This window comes from Urocampus carinirostris, chromosome 3 (genome assembly GCF_059441175.1).
Source record: "Urocampus carinirostris isolate Australia breed hairy pipefish chromosome 3, RoL_Ucar_1.0, whole genome shotgun sequence".
In the NCBI taxonomy this organism is placed as follows: Eukaryota; Metazoa; Chordata; class Actinopteri; order Syngnathiformes; family Syngnathidae; genus Urocampus; species Urocampus carinirostris.
The window spans coordinates 38,074,864-38,096,716 of NC_142351.1; the positions used below are offsets into that span (position 1 = coordinate 38,074,864).

At 39.4% G+C, this 21,853-nt stretch overlaps 1 protein-coding gene across 8 annotated transcripts in view; it reads left to right on the top strand.

Moving 5' to 3' along the window:
- The window catches only part of LOC148369613 (voltage-gated inwardly rectifying potassium channel KCNH7-like), a 42,344-nt gene that overhangs the window by 12,633 nt on the left and 7,858 nt on the right, over nt 1-21,853 (top strand). For 3 of the 8 annotated variants that reach the window (XM_088331715.1, XM_088331716.1, XM_088331717.1), the window contains 13 exons: nt 960-980; nt 1,469-1,492; nt 4,163-4,377; nt 5,706-6,131; nt 8,635-8,866; nt 10,386-10,553; nt 11,132-11,332; nt 12,879-13,133; nt 14,419-14,618; nt 16,731-16,800; nt 18,216-18,473; nt 20,879-20,975; nt 21,047-21,231. In XM_088331715.1, the coding sequence (XP_088187841.1) occupies nt 960-980; nt 1,469-1,492; nt 4,163-4,377; nt 5,706-6,131; nt 8,635-8,866; nt 10,386-10,553; nt 11,132-11,332; nt 12,879-13,133; nt 14,419-14,618; nt 16,731-16,800; nt 18,216-18,473; nt 20,879-20,975; nt 21,047-21,231 (2,352 nt within the window). The remainder of the gene's footprint in view (nt 1-959; nt 981-1,468; nt 1,493-4,162; nt 4,378-5,705; nt 6,132-8,634; nt 8,867-10,385; nt 10,554-11,131; nt 11,333-12,878; nt 13,134-14,418; nt 14,619-16,730; nt 16,801-18,215; nt 18,474-20,878; nt 20,976-21,046; nt 21,232-21,853) is intronic. The other 5 variants (XM_088331713.1, XM_088331709.1, XM_088331712.1 and 2 more) reach the window with 5 other exon arrangements.

Genomic DNA, 21,853 nt, shown 5'->3' on the forward strand with positions numbered 1-21,853 from the left:
TTCTGTTTGGCATTTTCCGTTTTTTTGCAATGTTCGACAACGGTTTAAATGCAGGCGTTGACTGTTCCAAGATATTGCTTAAAATTGCTTGTCAATATATGAAAAATATTGCTTACTGCTATAAATCTGCAATTCTGGACAGTTGATCATAAAAATGTGATGCAACTATCTCTGGGGGGCTGTGAAACAGATGAGAAAGTATAAGTATATGGTCCTGCTCTCCGGCATGCGTAAATCAAACTTGAGTTTCTTTGTTGTCCTGGATGGAACAAGGCCCAAGGAAAAGTGCCCGGCTGCCAATCTTTGCTCTGTTTTTTACACCACCGGTGCGTAGACTCCAAACCTCCTGCCCACGTAATTTGAAGCTTGAAGTCTGTAGTCCTCATTGATCTGGATTGAACAACGCCCATAAAAAAGAACCCGGATGCTTATCCTTGTCTCTATATCGCTGTTTTTTTTTTATGTGCTAGGCCGTCGATTTCCTAAAACTTTTCTACCTAATCCTACCATTTATTTAAGTCATTGAGTGATGTTTTGATCAGTTTTTTTTGTCTGGATGTCTGGCTTTTTTTATTATTCTCTCATAAGTCTGTCTTGGCATCCTCGTTTTTTTTTAGATTCCATTTAAGGTTTAACTGCTTTTTTGTCCACTGGTCTGTAAGTTGCGTTTGAGGTCAATTTTGTCAGTCAACAGTTATAAAATTTCATTGATTGAAAGGGGCCGTTTGAAAAGAAGAGAAGGCATTTACATTGCCCTAGGGTTCTGACCTCTTTTGGTCCTTGAATTCTAGCAAACCTGTGACATAGCCTATAGTTTGTTATGGCGAGTGCGGAGTGGGATCTCAAAATCTTGACACTTGGACTGACCTGTGAAGTCTTCTTGTCTGTTTTTTTGTTTTACTTTTTCTCCTCTCTCTGTCCCTCGCACCTTTCCCCGATATTAATTGCTGCTGCCTCAGACAATGGCCGTAATATCAAAGGTAACAAATGGAAGATTTCCCCCTTTTTTAATGCATCAAATTCTAGACACTGTCTGGTAAATGCACGTCCAGTGCACAATGAAAGCATGCATACTGCATGAACTGCTGCTGAAAAATACTTTTTTTAGGATCGTTTGCCGGGCTTGCTCACTAACAGAGGCATTTAGCACTGATGTTTACTGCTGTTTTATGTCTTTACACCACATACATACCTTAGAACTGGTAAGACAATTCAATGGGGTACAATTAAACATGTGTGTCTTCAAAATTTATACAAACTAAAGTCAATGTGAATAGTAAACCATTATAACACAAGTTCCAAAATTTCCATAATCATGTGAAGACCTTTGGCGAAACATATAAACTAAAAGTCGAGTGCAAATGTTAAATATTTTTAAAACAATAGTAACATAACACTAAAAGGTAATGAGATGATGTTGCCCGGTCGACGCTTCTTTGTGTAATGCCCTTTTCCCCTTTCCCTCTAGCAACTCGCACCTGGATGGCTGGTGGTATGCCTTTTGCAGTTTACTTTCCCGTGCATGTATCCTCCAAGCTGTGCATACAGATGTCATCCTCAACTGTCTGTTTTGTTGCTCAATGGCCTCAATTTATGTAGCCAAACATATCTGTACATTGCAGTGTCCTTAAGATACAAGTCCCATTCATATCAAATTCATATAGCACTGATAAGTTTGTTGTGTTTCTACTATTGGACAAAAGCAAAGGAGATTTCTAGAAATCTAGACTTAACAAGCACTTTTCAAAGACTTAAATGAATTTCAAAGTGCTGTATAAAAATATTCAATGTACAATTAGAAGACTTTGCAATAGCTGCAGGCTAGTTATATTGCTTTATGGGATCGCCATTTAAGTTGGCACCATGTTTGTCCGGCATCCTGCTGCACGCTCTGCCATGTATCACTGCCCCTCTCGCGTGTCAACACAGGGCCATGTAATGTTCAAAAATTCCATATTGGAGCTTCAAGTCTGATGTTTTTTTTTCTGGTATTGATACCCCTTTGAATTGCATTCTAAATATTCAGTCTTTGATGGCAGAGAACTTCCTACAGCTCTAAGATGGAGAAACTTTGACCGAGACTGCAGAGCTATTTTTTTTATTTTTTTACTCTGAGGTTAGTTTTATACCATATTTCAAAAATAAAACTAGGAATGTTTTTTTTCATTTGAAGAATAAAGACACCCATTTCTTTCTAAGGCAAACACAAAGGTGCTGATGCATACTTTTATCCCTTCTTGTACAAATGATCGTAATTCCCTGCACTCTGGATTCCCCCAAATAATATAGCAAGGTTGCAGGTGTTGTAAATTCTGTTACTGTACATTGAATGTTTATACAGTGAAATCAGAAAGTATTCACAGCGCTTCACTTTTTCCACATTTTGTTATCTTACAGCCTCATTCCAAATCGTATTAATTTAATCTCTTATCTCAAAATTCTACACAAAATACTCCATTATGACAATGTGAAAAAGTTTTTTTTTTTTTTTTTTTAACTTTTTTTGAATTTATTAAAAATAGAAAACTAAGAAATCACATTTACATAAGTATTCACAGCCTTTGCCATGAAGCTCAAAATTGAGCTCAGGTGCATCTTTTTTCCACTGATCGTCCTTGAGATCTTTCTACAGCTTAATTGGAGTCCACCTGCAGTAAATTCAGTTTATTGGACATGATTTGCAAAGGCACACACCTGTCTATATAAGGTCCCACAGTTGAGTGTGCATGTCAGAGCACAAACACCAAGCATGAAGTCAAAAGAACTGTTTGTAGACCTGCGAGACAGGATTGTCTTGAGGCACAAATCTGGGGAAGGATACAGAAAAATGTCTGCTGCTTTGAAGGTCCCAATGAGCACAGTGGCCTCCATTATTCGTAAATGGAAGACATTTGGAACCACCAGGACTCTTCCCAGACCTGGCCGGCCTTCTAAACTGAGCGATCGGGGAAGAAGGGCCTTAGTCAGGGAGGTGACCAAGAACCCGATGGTCACTCTGTCAGAGCTCCAGCGTTCCTCTGTGGAGAGAGGAGAGCCTTCCAGAAAGACAACCATCCCTGCAGCATCCACCAATCAGGCCTGTATGGTAGAGTGGCCAGACGAAAGCCACTCCTTAGTAAAAGGAACATGGAAGCCAGTCTGGAATTTGCCAAAAAGCACCTGAATGACTCTCAGACCATGAGAAACAAAATTCTCTGGTCTGATGAGACAAAGATTGAACTCTTTGGTGTGAATGCCAGGCGCCATGTTTGGAGGAAACCAGGCACCGCTAATCACCAGGCCAATACCATTCCTACAGTGAAGCATGGTGGTGGCAGCATCATGCTGTGGGGATGTTTTTCAGCAGCAGGAACTGGCAGACTAGTCAGGGTAGAAGGAAAAATGAATGCAGCAATATATAGAGATATCCTGGATGAAAACCTGCTCCAGAGCGCTCTTGACCGCAGGCTGGGGCAAAGGTTCATTTTTCAGCAGGACACCGACCCAAAGCACACAGCCAAGATCTCAAAAGATTGGCTTCAGAACCACTCCGTGAATGTCCTGGAGTGGCCCAGCCAGAGTCCAGACTTGAATCCGATCGAACATCTCTGGAGAGATCTGAAAATGGCTGTGCACAAACGTCTCCCATCCAACCTGATTGAGCTTGAGACTTATTGCAAAGAAGAATGGGCAAAACTGCCTAAAGATAGGTGTCCTAAGCTTGTGGGATCATATTCAAAAAGACTTGAGGCTGTATTTGCTGCCAATGGTGGATCAACAAAGTATTAAGCAAAGGCTGTAAATACTTATGTAAATGTGATTTCTTAGTTTTCTATTTTTAATAAATTCAAAAAAAGTAAAAAGAAAACTTTTTCACATTGTCATAATGGAGTATTTTGTGTAGAATTTTGAGATAAGAGATTAAATTAATACAATTTGGAATGAGGCTGTAACATAACAAAATGTGGAAAAAGTGAAGCGCTGTGAATACTTTCCGGATGCACTGTAGTCTCCAAAAAGTGCTGTACAATGAAATTTTTATCTGATCTGATTTGAATGGCCTGAGGCTGGCCTGCTTCTGTGTCAACCAGAGTTTTTCCAAGGCCAAGTGCTTCATTTTGGGGAGGTCAGTCGTCAGCGTCAGACTGTCTTCTCTTTTCCACACTTGCTTTTATCTCCTCAGGGCCTCTGATCCAGATCAAGTCCAGTCTTTTCTGCTCCACCTCTGACTCCAACCTGAACAAGTACAGCGCAATCAACAGGATTCCGCTCATCACATTGAACTTCTCGGACAGCAACGTCGAGAAGAAATGCCCTTCGCCTCCGTTGTCTGAGAAAACCGTTATCGCTTCCAAAGTCAAAGACCGAACGCACAATGTTACAGATAAGGTCACGCAGGTAAGTGTGCAGCCCAATAATTGTTCACGGAAGTCATGTCTTTCAGACGAATGTATTGTAGCCTTTTTATCTTGTGTTTAGAATTAAAAAGTTTTAGGATTTCTTAGTGCCGATTGCGGTTACCTCAGATTAACAAAAAAGGATGCCAAGCATCCACTTTATACTTAAAGGCTCTGAATGTTTTACATAGGTTAGTTCAACAGTGCTCACCACAGAGAACCATCAGATCCACTTAACCCACCAAGGTCCTGCTGTTTGATTCTACATACAGTGCATCCGGAAAGTCCAGACTTAAAACAGAACGAACATCTCTGGAGAGATCTGAAAATGGCTGTGCACAAACGTCTCCCATCCAACCTGATTGAGCTTGAGACTTATTGCAAGAAGGATGGGCAAAACTGCCTAAAGATAGGTGTGCTAAATTTGTGGGATCATATTCAAAAAGACTTGAGGCTGTATTGGCTGCCAAAGGTGGATCAACAAAGTATTAAGCAAAGGCTGTGAATACTTATGTAAATGTGATTTCTTAGTTTTCTATTTTTAATAAATTCAAAAAAAGTAAAAAAAAAAAACGTTTTCACATTGTCATAATGGAGTATTTTGTGTAGAATTTTGAGATAAGAGATTAAATTAATACAATTTGGAATGAGGCTGTAACATAACAAAATGTGGAAAAAGTGAAGCGCTGTGAATACTTTCCGGATGCACTGTACATATCCTAACTTAACTTAAATTATTTCCTATATGTGTTTGACTGCGGGGGCAACACGGCCTCGCAGTGGTTAGTGCGTGCATGACACAATTCTGAGGTCATGGGTTCAAATTCAGCTACCAGCCTTCCTGTGCGGAGTTTGCATGTTCTCTCCGTGCTTGTGTGGGTTTCTTCTGGGCACTCTGATTTTCTCCCACATTTGAAAAACATGCATGTCAGGTTAATTGGCCAGTCCAAATTGTCCCAAGGTGTGAATGACTGTGAGTGAGCTGTCTCTGTGTGCCCCGTGACTGGCTGGCAACCAGTTCAGGATGTCCCCTGCCCATTGTCCGAAGATAGCTGGGATGGTCTCCAGCACCCCTGCAACTCTACTGGGGATAAGTGGTGCAGATAATAGATTAGGGATGGATTTTTTCCTGCCAGATTCATGAATTATTATTAATTTTATTATTATTATTACTATTATTTTACTTTGAATGATCTAGCCCATCTTGCACTCAACATTAAATATAGATCAAGTACAAAAGGAAAGCAACATTAGAATCAGACAGCATTGGTTCAGGTAGCATTCAAATAAAAGAAAAAAATCAACAGAAATGGAGATTTCTGTCCCCAGGTTCTCTCGCTGGGGGCTGACGTGTTGCCCGAATACAAACTCCAAACCCAGCGCTTGGACAAATTCACCATTCTCCACTATAGCCCCTTCAAAGCAGTTTGGGACTGGCTCATCCTGCTGCTAGTAATCTACACGGCCATTTTCACGCCGTACTCGGCCGCCTTCCTCCTCAACGACTTGGAGGAGCAACGCAGGCAAGAGTGCGGCTACTCCTGCTCGCCGCTCAACGTGGTGGACTTGATGGTGGACATCATGTTCATCGTGGACATCCTCATCAACTTTCGTACCACTTACGTCAACTCCAACGAAGAAGTGGTCAGCCACCCGGGCAAGATCGCCGTGCACTACTTTAAAGGCTGGTTCCTCATAGATATGGTGGCCGCCATCCCCTTTGACCTGCTCATTTTTGGATCGGGCTCAGACGAGGTGGGATGACTCTTTTTGTTTATATTTATTTTGAGTGTGTGCATATTTTCAGCTCCAACCACTCCCTTCTGTGCCAAAACAAAATCTAATTTTATCCCGTAGTCATCCTTTGAGGCCAGGTTGCCTGGAAACAGTTTTCATCAAAGAATCTTTTTTTTAACTGCTTTAATTAGCCATTGCACAGACATTTGAATTCCCTACATGACAGCAAATGTTTCGAGTGGTATAACAACGAGTGTTGGGCGCGTTAACGAATTAATTGTAGATTCCAGTTGCTTGATTTAAAACGAAATTCAGTTAGCCCTCCAGGTTACTGCATACATGTTAACCTCAGCCAATTGCTTCCCTTATTAATGACTGCAATTCACCTTATTAAGTGATATAAACTTAAAAAAACACAACACAGCACTTATTTACACACAGAATGAAAGACAATGTTGAATAAAAACAAAGAAAATTTCTAAAGGTAAATGTTGTGCATTTATATAGCGCTTTTCAAGTCAATGAAGACCTCCCAAAGCGCTTTACAAGGTGCTTAACACTCAACCATTCAAACACACACTAACAGACTGATAGTGTAAACAACTTTGTTTTATTTACTAAATAAAAAACACAAACAATGCTTTCAGCATCTTTCTTTGTATTTTTCCCACTTGCAGTAAATTTAGTGTTACTTGTTATATGTAGCAGTGCAGGATTTTGCAGACTTCAACTGCTATACAATATTATTCTGTGACAGAAACAGTCATAATTTAGTTTAAATTGCAACAAAAATGTCAGAGTATCAGTTCCCATTATCTTCCTATACTCAGAATGTACTTTCCTCTCATGGTTGAAAACTCTCACTGCCTCCTTTACAGTGACGAAGACAGAGGCAGTTTTTTTTTCCCATAAAAAAATGTTCGTACAGACAACATAATTTGAAATGATCAAAATTTGTATACAATATAGTGAAAACCCTGTAAGTTGACCAGTATGTTAATGGCACAAAAAATAGCGTGTTATTCTGAAATTCTAGTTAAAAATTACCGTATATACTTGAATAAAACCCGACTCCTGAAACCACTTTGCAATGGCCACATAATAAAATAAATACAACACATTTTAACCTCCCTGTATAGCAGTGAAGCGTTCATATTTGTTGGCTTGAGAGCTTGCAAAAAAACACTTAACTAAGACACTCCATATCCATTTTGTCTGGGCTTCAAACCACTCAAAGATCTTCTCCATTTCAAGGTACTGCCCACGTTGTTTTCTTTTTTCCCTTCAAAGCATGGTGTAATGTAAAAATAATTTTACAAATAAAAAGACCCAAATTCAGCACACTTTTACCGTAATTTCTATGATCACGTTTGCCCTGTTGATTTCTGTTGGCTTCTTTTGCCTGTGTAAGCCATCCATCTCTAGTAGTAAAGTCTGGGAATGCTCGTAAACTGGATTTTCCTTCAAGGCGAGAAAGAGTTAGGGAAAAAAAGCGTATACTGAAATTCTCGTGTTTAAAAGTGTTTGCATGAAGAGGTAACACTGTAATTTGTTGTGATGTCATACAGTGGGGACAAGGCCATAGCGAGGGACAAGAAAAATATTTTATTCAACACCGAAAATGAAAGCATAATGAGACGGAGTCGCCGTATCCCGAGGATCCACTGTAGTGTATATTACCTAGGCATTTTTTTAAGTGACATACTGTATTAATCTGAGTTACAGTCATACATTTATAACAAAATAAGTGAATTTAATTTAAAGCATGATTCATTTTTATTTATACGCCTAATGGTATTTGTGCCCAAAACAGGCTCTGCACAAAAACTTGAAAGAGGTGCCATGTATGATCATACGGCTTTTTTGAAAATGAGTGTAATATGTTTGGTGACTTCACAAGTCAAACAATCTTCACAATAATTTATAACATATGGTCGTTTACACAACATCTGCAAAATTAATCTTATGAGTTACACAGTATAGTATATCTTCGGGACATTTTGTTTTAACACAATGTGTGTTAATTGATCTCCCAAACTACAGTTTGATCCTGTTTTCACCCCTAACATGCTTTAAGAATCCGTGTAAAATTTCAGCTTTTAATTTTTTTTCTCGTGATTCATTTTTCACTTAATACAGAAAAACACTAAAAAGCCTAAAATGGGACACAATACATCTTCGGTCCTCAAGTACCACATGTCCTGCAAGTTTTGGAGGTTTCTCTTCTCAGACTCAGGTGCTACAAATCATCAGCTTAAAAGCAAACTGTGCAAAATACTTGATCATTACCCTGGTGATTGGAATCCGCTGTATTGGAGCAGAGAAACTCTAAAAACATGAACATCCCAAGAACTGGGATGGTCACTACTGCCCAAGCACTTAAGTGAATCTACAATGTTCTGCACCTATTCCATGCAGTTGACAAATATAGATGCCCAAGATTTATTCATGTAGCGTATCCTTGAACATTACATAAAAAAATGTCCTCACTCATTTCTAATGTTTTTTATGTTCTTTGCAGACCACCACCCTAATCGGTCTTCTAAAGACAGCCCGCCTCCTGCGTCTGGTACGGGTGGCGCGGAAACTGGACCGCTACTCGGAGTACGGAGCAGCCGTGCTCATGTTGCTGATGTGCATCTTTGCGCTGATTGCGCATTGGCTCGCCTGCATCTGGTACGCCATCGGCAATGTGGAAAAACCTTATTTGGAGCACAAGATTGGCTGGTTGGACAACTTGGGCTTGTCCATAGGTGACTGTCTCATTATGTTTGTCATAGGAATGCACGATAATTATCGGGAAGACTGTTTACGTATGGCCACCAAATATGACGTCACTGCGATCATCCAGATAAGAAAACAAAAGGTCCGACAAATTGATGCTTTGCTTTAATATTAAATCAACAGACACTGCTTGTTCGAAAGATTCTAAGTGTTTATGTTCCTCAATAGAAAATAACTGGATTTTCTATAGAAATAGAAGCACAACTTGGTTGCGTTTTCTCTCTACCTCTTCATAAAATGTGCAAGGCACCCAAGAGCTCAAACATAATCAGTCACATGGCTCAGGATATGTATGTTTTAGAGGCTTCTCAACTTTAGCTAGTATATTGAGTTTTGTTTAGTTTTTTGTCACAGGCACATATGTGTTTGTGCGTCAAGCAGGTTTGATTAGGATGGACAGCTCGTTGGTTAAGATTGATAGCTACTTGACTTAGTCCTCAAACGAGTGTCTTGATTATAACACAATGCATAACTTTTTTGTACTAAACACACGCAAGTCGTAATGTACATACAGAAATTGCTTTAACTTTAATTTTTTTATGTAATGTTCAAGGATACGCTACATGAATAAATCTTGGGCATCTATATTTGTCAACTGCATGGAATAGGTGCAGAACATTGAAGCTTCACTTAAGTGCTAGCTAGGGCAGTAGTGACCATCCCAGTTCTTGGGATGTTCATGTTTTTAGAGTTTCTCTGCTCCAATACAGCGGATTCCAATCAAACTTATCAAACTGCTTTAGAAAATATTTACTGCCAAGAATTACATTTGTACAAAAAATACATTTGCCCGATGAAGTTTCTCCATTTATCTATCATATCTATTTATGTCTACAAGATAAGTGTGGTGATAAGTGGTGTATTTTTACTTAGCCAAGGCATGCGTGACCTTCAGAATTGGAGCATTTGTATAATGTTATCAAGTGATATATTTTATGAACACACCCATAATCACATATATTTTCTGCAATATTTATATATCAGTGGTATGGTGCTAATACTAATATTTTTCATATTTATTGCTGACAAACAAAGTATTGATACAGTCAAGTTCTAATCTCTTCAACACTACATTTTGTGGAAAAGTTTACTGAAATTATATAATTTTATTGTAATTGTTAACAAACATAAAGACACACATTAGTCCTGTCTCCATGCACTACCTTGTGAACATTTTTGCCTCTTTATCATAACATTCTTTTTATCTTGTTTTTTTCTTTTAAATGCGTATTACGTGTTTATCCTGCAGTGCCATGTTTAATTGTTGTTATCAGCAACGATGAAGACAATTTTAACAATTATAATAATGATGATACAATTTTGTGCTTGTTTTTTCTTTTTGTCTTTAAATATAGTGTTTAATTAAAAAAAAGTATCTGTGTTAGTATTGATCTGTTATCGGTAGGAAACAGTCATCGTGCATCCCTATTATCCTGAAAAGAGTTTTTGATAAACCTTCATAACAATGTCTATAATTTGTCATTCTAGGAAAAAAGTATAACTACAGCGACCCAGGTTCTGGGCCTTCCATCAAAGACAAGTATGTGACTGCTCTGTACTTCACTTTTAGCAGTCTGACCAGTGTGGGATTTGGCAACGTCTCCCCCAATACAAATTCGGAAAAGATCTTTTCCATTTGTGTCATGCTCATCGGATGTGAGTGACTTAACTCTATTATTTGAAAAATTAAGATAAACTGTTTAAATGCCAGCTAATTATTAACAGACTATTTTTTTTATCATAAAATCACACAAAAGATAATTTTTCCTCATTCTAACTTTCTATTAATCTGGAATAAAACATTTGGAATAAAACCTCATAAAGAATTCCAGGAAATGCGAAAAATGTATACGCCATACTCTGTGTATTCTGATGCAATTCGTGGGCTAAGTGACATGGAAAAAATATCAAAATGACTTATTTTCTTGTCAGTCTTAATGGTAGAGAAGCGCTAGAGCGGTCCTTCTGCTTGTGGCTGTAGCCTGGTATTGTACTCCCAGCCTAAATGGGTTAAAATGGCTTATACTTTACAGTAGACCATGATAAGACATCAAACCATTCTGAGGTGAAGACCGCAATGAGAAACTGTCCTAAGATGGGGGGATGGAAACCTATAGTAAATTTTAATTCTCGTCCCCAAATGTCAACTGTTTTTAATTTACGTTAATTCGCATCAGTGGCTTTGCAAGAGTTCCAGGATTCCCAAATATATACAAATATTGTGTTTTTTCCAGCGTTAATGTATGCCAGCATCTTCGGCAACGTTTCCGCCATCATCCAGAGGTTATACTCGAGCACAGCCCGCTATCACCTCCAGATGCTCCGTGTTAAGGAATTCATCCGGTTTCACCAGATCCCCAACCCGTTGAGGCAGCGCCTGGAGGAATATTTTCAGCACTCCTGGACGTACACCAACGGCATCGATATGAATATGGTAGGAAAAGCGAACTGTCGTCCTCTTCATGACTCTAGCGTGTGAGAGAGAAGATTGCTTCTGTCACCAAGTAAAGCCTTTAGGCTTGTTGGCATGGCAACACACAGGCACTAGAGTCAAAAGAACCTTATAAGTGTGGATAATACTTTGTTACTTAGCACCTTCTGATTCTTCTGATGGATATTTGAGGGTACTGATTAAAGTTTGTCTTTTTCATGTCTTACCTCGTGCCAAATGGGATGTTTGGACCGCTGCGGTAAGAGTAGGAGGTACTTTTTGTCGTATTTGTAACTAATTGCAATTACTTGCACATCTTAATCGACATTACCACATGCATCACTCACACTTTGAGCTTTTGAGAAACGACAGTAAGAAACATTGAAATAGTATGATGCTAGATAAGTACTGTGCCACTTCTCGTTACAAATACAAAAAAATCTGGGAGTAGCTTTGTAACCTGATGCATTTTGAAACGTAAATGCGCTAATCCTGTTCCGTGGCCACTGATTGGAGAAATGCGGATAAATGGTTTACATATCTAGAGACAAACGTATAAACCCGTATACATGGCGTTTTTGAGTATCCAGATTTCAAGAGCAAAGCATAAGCGACATCATCACGCAAATAGTGCGATTTTTCTGCATTTACTTTTGAAAATAGATAATATAGTTAATGCTGGTACAAGGCTTACCAAGAGCTTTGACATACACTGTATATAAATGGATACAACAGTGGCATTTTTCACTTTGGGGGCAGAAAATTTAAGTGAAATGTCAGAGAAATCAAAGAATCAATGTGAATCGTTTTAGTGAGTGAGCCAGAGTTTGAACATTATCTCTGTGTGCCCTGCGACTGGCTGGAATCCAGTTGATCTGCATTTTATATAGCGCTTTTCAAGTCAATGACTTCCCAAAGCGCTTTACAATGTGCTCCACATTTCCCAATAGCGGCCTTGGCGCTAACCTGCTTATTGGGGGTATTAGGGGTTCAGTGTCTTACCCAAGGACACTTCGACATGTAACACGGACGAGCCGGGATTCGAACTGGGATCCCTTGATCCCAAGACGAGCACTCTACCTCCTGAGCTACTGCAGCAGGGTGTCTCCTGCCCACTGCCCGAAAATAGTTGGGATTGGCTCCAGCACCCCTTCGACCCTACTGAGGATAAGCGGTGCAGATAATGGATGGATGGATAAGGGCTACTGCATTCAAATAAAAATGGCTTTACTTGACTTAGAACAGTACAAGTCCAGAGTGCATTGCGGCATCAAAATATTCCAGCTAAGGAAAACTGTGTGTATTGCTGGGTTGCTAAATTGTGTTACGCTTCGTATATGCTACACTGATATATGCATATATATTCATGGAAATTCACTTAATACGGGTGGTTCTTCAACGAATAAACTGCAGAAATCCAGGGAAAGCTGCATACATTATATATAAAACTCCAAAACACTCACACTTCAGTCACTGGACTTCCACTTGAGTGATCCAACTAAATGCATGTGAAGCTCAAGCTGTATTCTGACTCTGACTATATCTGCTGTAGGTCCTGAAGGGTTTCCCAGAATGTCTGCAGGCGGATATCTGCCTTCACCTCAACAAGAACCTCCTGCAGGGCTGCAAGGCCTTCCATGGCGCCTCCAAAGGATGCCTTCGGGCCCTGGCCATGAGGTTCCAGACCACGCATGCCCCCCCCGGAGATACGCTGGTCCACAGCGGGGATGTCCTCAGCACGCTTTACTTTGTTACACGAGGCTCCATTGAGATCCTCAAAGATGACGTGGTGGTTGCTATCCTGGGTGAATATTTCAGATGTTAACGGTACCACCTATGCTTTAAGTTAGAGGGAAGAAAAGCTATAGGCCTCGTTCTAGGTTTGATGAGTGGTAAAATGAAAAGGGAAAACACCAGAGTCCAAATTAATTTGAACAATTTAATGAACAATAGACAAGACAATAGATAACATTTCTTATAAATTATTTTATAAGACAACTCTTTTTTGGTATAGAGTGTTGGATGAGATATTCTTAGTTTGGTTAATTTTGGTTCGCTAACCCTGTTTTATTTCTATTTCAGTTTAATGACTGGTCATCTACTGTAATTTTTTGATTGACCCATTATTAGTCGCCAAATTTACTTTTTTGCACAATGATGGGATTTTAGATTCAACTTAAATCTATTCAGAAGTCTCACAATAATACACTTAAAATGTCAATGATGGCTCATCTATTGAGCAAAGAAAGCACAATTTCGATGTTCCTCCAGTTTAGGGAATCCCAAATGCAAGGGTATGTGCTATGAGCACATGCTGGTTCTCAAAGTTCTGCAATTCACAGTGAAGACTAAAATAATAATCCTATTCCAACCGCGACCAGGATACGGAGCTCCACGATAGATTAGATCCTTGCCGTATTCCTGGTCTGTGGTAGCTCGCCGCTTGGATCACCAAGATTTCCAATCGTCCAAGGAATCAAGGAATCTTCACCGGAGGTCTTTGAAAATGGCCAGCAGAAAAAATATTTTCTGACCTTTTTTTGACAACGTTGAGCTGTCTGCAGCTATGTGTATATTAACACAAAAGAATAGTCAAATCAAGTTACAATACCAAAAAAAAAACCCAAAAAACAGAGGTATCAAATCCTAAAAGGAGATCTGAAATGTGATGAATGTTATAATCTGTTACCATGAGCAATGTTTCCTTAGTACATCAAAGCAACCTTTTAAAATGACAAAAATAAACAGAAACAGACTCACCAAAACTCGTCTAGTTCGGGTTTTCAGTCCTTTGTGCATCACACCTTCACCGGGTTGAGTCAAAACGAAGGTTTTGTTTGAAAAGAAGAAATTTGTTTTTTCAAGCAATGTCGAGCTTGCTATGATGACCGTAGGTTCTACCTGTTGTCTACGCTGGCGTGCGCGTTTTGCCTGCAGCGAGCAATGATGTGCTGAGATGTATTTTTTATATTAAAATGTATTTATTAAAATAAGGAATAGCAAATTGTTGGTCGCTAGATTTATTTAATTCAATAATTTAGTTATATGATGAAATATGTACTTCTGTGTGTTTCCTATTAAATTCTAAAGGCAAAAATGACATCTTCGGCGAAGTGGTACACCCGTACGGCAAGCCACGAAAATCTTGCGCTGACGTGCGAGTGCTGAGCTATTGTGACCTGCAGACCATCCAGAAGGAGGCCCTCTTGGAGGTTTTGGACATGTATCCAGAATTTGCTGAGCATTTCACCACCAATCTAGAGCTGACTTTCGACCTCCGCGACGAAAAGGTAGGGTTTGGTTGTCTTTTTTAGCAAACGTTGATACACAGGGCACAATACGAGTGTACATCCATACTATTTTACGTTATTTGATACATGGCCTGAAGGCTCATTAGAGTACAAATGTGCTTACATCTTAACATTATTCAAGGAAAAAAGTTAACTGCTGCAAAACCTTATTTTAATAGACTAGTTACAAATTAGAAACCATGTCAAGAACAAGTCACATTTTTGTATAGCCTTTGATCACAAAATGCCTCAAAAGGACTGCACAGGCCACAAATGACCCCCCCCCCCCCCGATCTAAAACTGTCATGCAGGTAAAGAAAATTTAAAAACTCAACATGAGTAAAATAAAAAGCCTTGAGAAGGAGCCATACAAGAGGTAATCCCCCCTTCCAGAATGACCAGGCTGGAATAGATGTTGCATTAGGTAACAATGTACAAAAAAAAGGGAAAAAAAAACATCGGGTTGGCATCAATCATAAGCTTTAGAATAAAAGTGTGTCTTAAGTTTAGATTTAAAAATTTCCACAAAGGTGGCAGATATTATCTCTGAAGGGAAAGCATTCCACAGCATCGGGCCCGGATGGAGAACACATCGAGCCTGCAGATAACCCTAAACCAGGGGTTGGGAACCTCAGGCTCACGAGCCATAAATGGCTCGGAGAGGAAATAGAACTTATACAATTATTTACTACATTGTTGCATGCACTACTGATTGTTGCTCATGCAATGCAAAGACAATATTGATGTGTATAGAGTTCGGTCCAGTATATATAGGACACAATTTTAACTATAGTTTACAGTCAAGCTGTCACACCAACAGACACAGTGAATTGATAAATAATCCTTTATATGGAAGCTCATTAAATAATCTATGTTCATTGTTGAGACACTATATGATAAAAAAACACATAATAAAATGTAGCCCCAAAGAAACTTTTTACCCGTAACGCTCTAGCAAAGCACCAAGAGCAATTTGATTGGGTGATTTTTAGGGGTGGGTAGAGCTATACATACTGAAAAATCTTTCTTTAAAAGACCAAACACAAATTGGAAACCTTACCCCTAAATGTTCATTCTTTCATTCAGTAAAAAACAACATGGATTTAAATAACGGGCAAAAAACATGAACATCTTGCTGCCATGGTGTGCTTATTTGGCATTAGGTTTCCTTCGCATTAGACAACACAGTGCTATTTAGTGATTAAATATTACACAATGTACCTTGAAAGACTGAATATTAAAACCTTACCCTACAAATACATAATTTTACTTTTTAAATTTGAACTTTAATTTTTTATCCGAACATTATTTCTAGTCCCAGTTCAAAATCCTAACACTACTTCATTACTTAAATTCGAAGTCCAAATGTTAAGTATTTGAGCTTTAACCTTGCGAGTGTATTTAGAAAACTAATATTTAAAGTCCTTAAACTTAATACAAAGTCCCTATTTGAAAACATGTTAGTTTGGGGGAAAAAAATTGCTACTCGCACTTTCAAACTAAAAAAAAGTTTTAATTTGAAACCTTACCCACCTTTATAATCATAATTGAAAACACCTTGAATTTGAATTTAATATTAAAAACCCTAAACATAGCCTAAAACTCTGCTGAAAAACATATTCCTAAATTGAATCCCCAGTGAAAAACCGTAGAAAATTAAAAACATTTTATTATTAAACTTCAAGCCTAAACCTCAATCTGAATCTGAAACCCTAAAATCAATTTGAAAACCCTTACTTAATTCCTATACCTTATTTTCAAGCTTATGCATATTTCAAAATCTTAATGTGGTACTCTTGATTTGAAATATATTATTTAAAAAAACCTAAACATGGTTTTAAAATCTTCTTGGAATGTAATCCCGAATTTAATACCCAAAAGTAAATTCGAAGGTCGTATTATAAAACCCCGACCTTAAAACTAAACTTGAATTTGAGACCCTTTAAAAAAAAACAACTCCTTACTTACCTCATATATATATATATATATATATATATATATAGATACCTCTATTGAAACCCTAACTCTTGTCTCCTTGACAAACATATTTTAATTTAAAAACCACATTTGACATCCTCTGCTGAAGTTGAATTCTGAACACCTTACCCACAGGACACAGATTCCTGCATGGATTCTGGAACGAGTCGGAGAGTTTCATGCACCAGGAAATCATCATGCTCAGGTATGTCTGGTCCCTCTTTTTGTTGCATCTTTCTGGGTTTCCCTTTTTAAGTAAATAACAATTGATTATGGAAATATTACTTTTGGAATCAAATAACCAAGTTGATCCAATAAAAAAATACTTGTAAGATATCAACTTCCTTATACTTTGCCTGTTTTCTTACCTACTTACTCAGTGTTAGGGTTATTGGTAGCGCAACTGGTAATATGCCTAATCTGTAGACAAAACAGTGTGTTCAACCCCCTGTCAAGCCAAAACAAACATTAGGGCAGGGGTTGGGAATCTATGGCTCTTTTCATAAGTACATATGGCTCAGGAATTATAATTATACTGATGTACATCACATTCATAGCTTTCAAATTCTGTTAGGCGTAGAGACGGGCCTATTGCGAGCATAGCTGGTGTAACACTAAAATGCAAATGGTTTGGTTCGGTATATAAAGAGCATAGTCTCCACTAGAGTTTACAATCATGGTGTCACACCAACAGACCCCGTTTTGACTGTACATCACTAAAGAATCTTTTATATAGAAGCTCATTGAACCATACAGCTCCACTGGTGAAACACTTTTTGTTGAAAACCCACAGAAAAACTGTAAACAGCCAGAAACACAGCCAAGCACACAGAGCAATTTGATTGAGTGAGCACTAAAGGTGGGCTGAGCTATGCACACAGCGCCGTCTGCACCGAAGGAAAATGTGTCAGTATCCTTTATTTGCAGTATTTTACAAGACTTCGCTTGCACCTGGTTTTGAAAAAAACATCCATCCATCCATCCATTATCTGCACCGCTTATCCTCAGTAGGGTCGCTGGGGTGCTGGCGCCCATCCTAGCTATCTTCGGGCAGTGGGCAAGGGACAACCTGAACTCGTTGCCGGCCAGTCACAGGGCACACAGAGACAGACAATTCCCCCGCTCATTCACACCTAGGGACAAGTTGGACCAGCCAATTAACCTGACATGCATGTTTTTGGGAATGTGGGAGGAGACCCACGCAAACACGGGAGAACATGCAAACTCCACACAGGAGGTTCGATCTCATGACCTCAGAACTGTGCCGCACACGCGCTAACCACCGCGCTGCCCCGAAAAAACGTTATTTATGAAAAGAAATTAAGGTCAAAATGAGCCTCAAACCTGTAGGTGCAAGGCAGGCAGAGTTGAGGAATCAGTACTTTTTCTAATTCTGACCAAAACTCTGAACCTTTAATCCTAACCCCCTGCTCCAAAAAACACCTTTCACAGCTTCAACACTATTTCAGTGAGCTTAGAATTTGTACTGGCTTGTTATTTTATGCCACTTTTTTCTTATTTATTTGACTTTTTTACCTACTCTCTTGACAACTTCTTTCACTCAACCAATGCTTTTACTTTTTTACTGTCCAAATTCCTCATCTTTATAATTTCCTCCAGGCCCTCAACAAAAAGAACCCCCAGCAAGAAATTACAACCCTGCAGAGGAACAAATAACCTCCACCTCATTTGCAGCCGCGCTGCAGCAAGATTCTTCCATGCATAAGGATGAGAAAGAAGAGGAGAAAGCGACCACTTTTGAAAAGGAGGAAGAGAAAAAGACTAAGGCTTGGTGGTCTGATGCACAAGTCGTTATGGACCACCACTCTCCCATCGGCCTTACAGGTTCTGCTGATGACGCACATTCCCATCCAGAAGGTGACAATGGCCACCGATGTGTCGCTAATGACCAGTGTTGGGCGTACTGCTGAAAAGCAGTAAATAGTTACATTTAATTTATTTCAAACGTGATTCAGATTACAGAAACCAAAAACGAGCACATTATTCTCATAGTAACTATATTTAGAAATTACTGTATATACTCACATAGAAGCCAAACCCCCCAAACTTCTTAAAATACCCACATAATAAAAGAAATAGACGAAAATGTGTACACGAACCTGTGGAAGCAGTGAAGCCCTCATATTTCTTGACTTGCACAATCTTGAAAGTTTGGAATTAAACACTTAGCCAAGACAATCCATATCCATTTTGTCTCTGGGCTTCAAACCACTCCAAGATCTCCTTCTCCATTTCTGGATACTGTCCAAGACATTCTCTTTTTCTCCAGGCATGGTGTATTGCAGAAATAATTTTAAAAATAAAGGACCAAAATTCTGCACTTTTACCGTTATTTTGGCCCCGGTGATTTCCCATTGGTCTGTTATTCCTTTAAACCCCCCCTCCCCACGTGCTGCCTACAATTTGCAACTGGTGACACACAACCAAAATATCTACATTTAATCTTAATCACCTATTTCAGTATGTTGTTTTGTAGTTGTAAATTTGGCTTGGATGAGAGTATATACGTTAGGGAGAATATCTTTTTGAGAAATTCATTGCCCTCGTATTCTGAGCTTGTATTCAGAGTATTTGGGATGGGGGGTGCTGGAGGACTGAAAGCTAGCATGGGACTGTTGATGATATATAAGCACCTACAGTAAGACCTCAGTTATCGCGATTAATGGGGACCAAAACCACCGCGATAAGTCAAAATCCGCGAAGTAGCGGCGCACCTTCAAAAAAATAATAAAATAAAATAATAATTTTATTTATTTTTTATTATTATTTTTTAGACCCGGTTAATGGGGACCAAAACCACCCGCAAAAACTGAAAATCTGTGAAGTAGCAACGCCACTTCAAAAAGAAGAAAACAAAAAACAATTTTTTTTTTAATTATTATTTTTTAGACCCGTTTAATGGGGAGCAAAACCACCCGCAAAAAGTGAAAATCTGCGAAGTAGCGACGCCCCTTCAAAAAGAAAAAAAGGAAAAAATCTCATCTCATCTCATTATCTGCACCGCTTATCCTCACTATTCGCGAGCGAGCCATTAACCTGCGGCGCGGGTACTTTCGGGCGCGATACGCTCAACACCGCGACAAGCCGAGCGGGTCGGGCGCCACGCGCGCAGGCCGGCCTGTCAGAAGCGCGGGGGGGGAGGATTTTGTATCACCGCCCCTAACCCCACAGGTCCCCCCCTACCCCTTTCCCCCGCGGCCCTGTTCGTCGGCCGGAGCCATCAAGGGCCGTGTAGCGCCATGTAGAGCCATCGCGGCCCGAGCGGGAGACGTGACGTTGGTGACTTTTTCATCCGCGTTAACAAACGCATTTTGTAGAATACGATCGCTCTTTATTGTTTAAATAAACGCGTTATACAGACTACGATCGCCCAATTATTTTAATTAGCTCGCTTTATGGTTTCAATAAGCGTATTGTATAGAATATGATCGCTTTTGTCGGAAGCGCAGCGGAATGCGCGTTCACGCGAGGGGGGGAGGATTCTGTAAGGGAGTCGGATTTGGGCACAACACCGGGAAACGAGAACGGGTCCGGACCAGTGCGTGAAGTGCCTCAATTTTAAAGACTAGGGTCGTCGGCCGAGGGGGATTCCCACAAAAAGTGAAAATCTGCAAAGTAGCGACGCCCCTTCAAAAAAAAAATATATATATATATTATTTTTTTTCTTTACCATTACAGACCGCGAAGCTCTGAATCCGCGAGCGTCGGACCGCGAAGTGGCGAGGTCCCACTGTACTGTACACCAAAAATTAAAGTTACTGTAACAGTTTTCTGTTCATCACTTTATTTTGCCTTTTAGCTGTATTTGCAACTCTTTCACTTTTAAAAGGTCTTTTAAAGAAAAACTGCCTCCCCTTCAAAATGTTAGGGATATGCGTATGGTAAGTGCCATTAAAAAGAGGTGTCTCTAGTGGTAGTCTCTGGGAATGCTTGTGAGTTGGATTTTCAGTTGTATATGGAGCAAATAAATCGAAATGTATATCGAAATCCAGGTGCTTATATGTAAACGTTTGACTGTAATAACCAATTACATATAAAGAATATGCTTCAGATAATGTTGCCGGTAGATTGAGGCTTGTCTGTGACAGCTTGAGTGTCGCAGGACTATTCAGTATTATTAATAACGTGTTACAGTACTCGTTACAGAGGAAAGTACTTGCGCTCCAGAAAACTGTTTCTTTGTAAAGCTGTAGTCCCAACACGGTCTATGACATGCTACCTAACTTGGTCTCTGAACTACTTTTCACATGTGTAACTTAAAGAAGGCCCCCGAGACGGAAGCGAGGACGCGGCTGATCCAGACCTCACCTACGTCGAAGTGGAGAAGCGGCTGGACAGGCTGCAGCAGCACCTCAACAGGTGTGTTTCTGGATGGATTTCAATTTTTTTTCCACAGGTGTCTCCAATCTATCGCCATCTTTTGACTACAGGCTGGAGTGCCAGATGACATCTGACATACAAAGCGTCCTCCAGCTCCTCCAGAGGCAAAATACAACCTTTCCGCCTGCCTACAACACCGTCCAAACCGGTGTCGTTGAAGCAGAACATCAGGCTTCGACTGATATCGCCTGCCTGGATGACAGAGGGACTCAGTCTGACCTAACATCCCCCTCTGGTAGACCAAGTTTTTTTTAGGTCAGATAGTTTGAACCTGAATTTACGACCATAGTAAGAACACAAAACCTAGTCTGAAATCCGGGTTTGGGGGGGGGAAAAAAGAAAAAATGTGTTTAAAAACTTACCGTACTTTGAACCCGATAATCTAATTTAAACCTCCATCTTTGGTTTGAATACTTACATAGAAACCAAAACCCTAATCAAAATCCTAATTTGAAACACTAGCTGCAGTTTAAAACCCCAATTTTCACCTAATACACTAAAATAAAATCCTAATTTGAACTCTTAAAAAGCTATTTCGAAATCTTTGCTTTGTTTTAAAATCTAGTATGGAAGTAATTACAGTTGAAACCCCAGTTTGTCTGGGTAGGTAGTTAAAAGCTTCTGCTTGAGCCTCCATTAAAATAGTTAGTATTGTATCATTGTAATATACACCTGTTTTTGTGCAAATATTCCGTCGTTTCCTTTTATTTATCAGTGTTGCATTTTTTTTTGTGTTGTGCCTGAATAAATATAACTACAATTTAAAACATCATTCCAAGCCCAGCTTTAGGTAAAAACCAAAGTTTGAAGCTATAATTGTAATTTGAGACCCTTTGTTTGAAACGCTAGCTGGAATT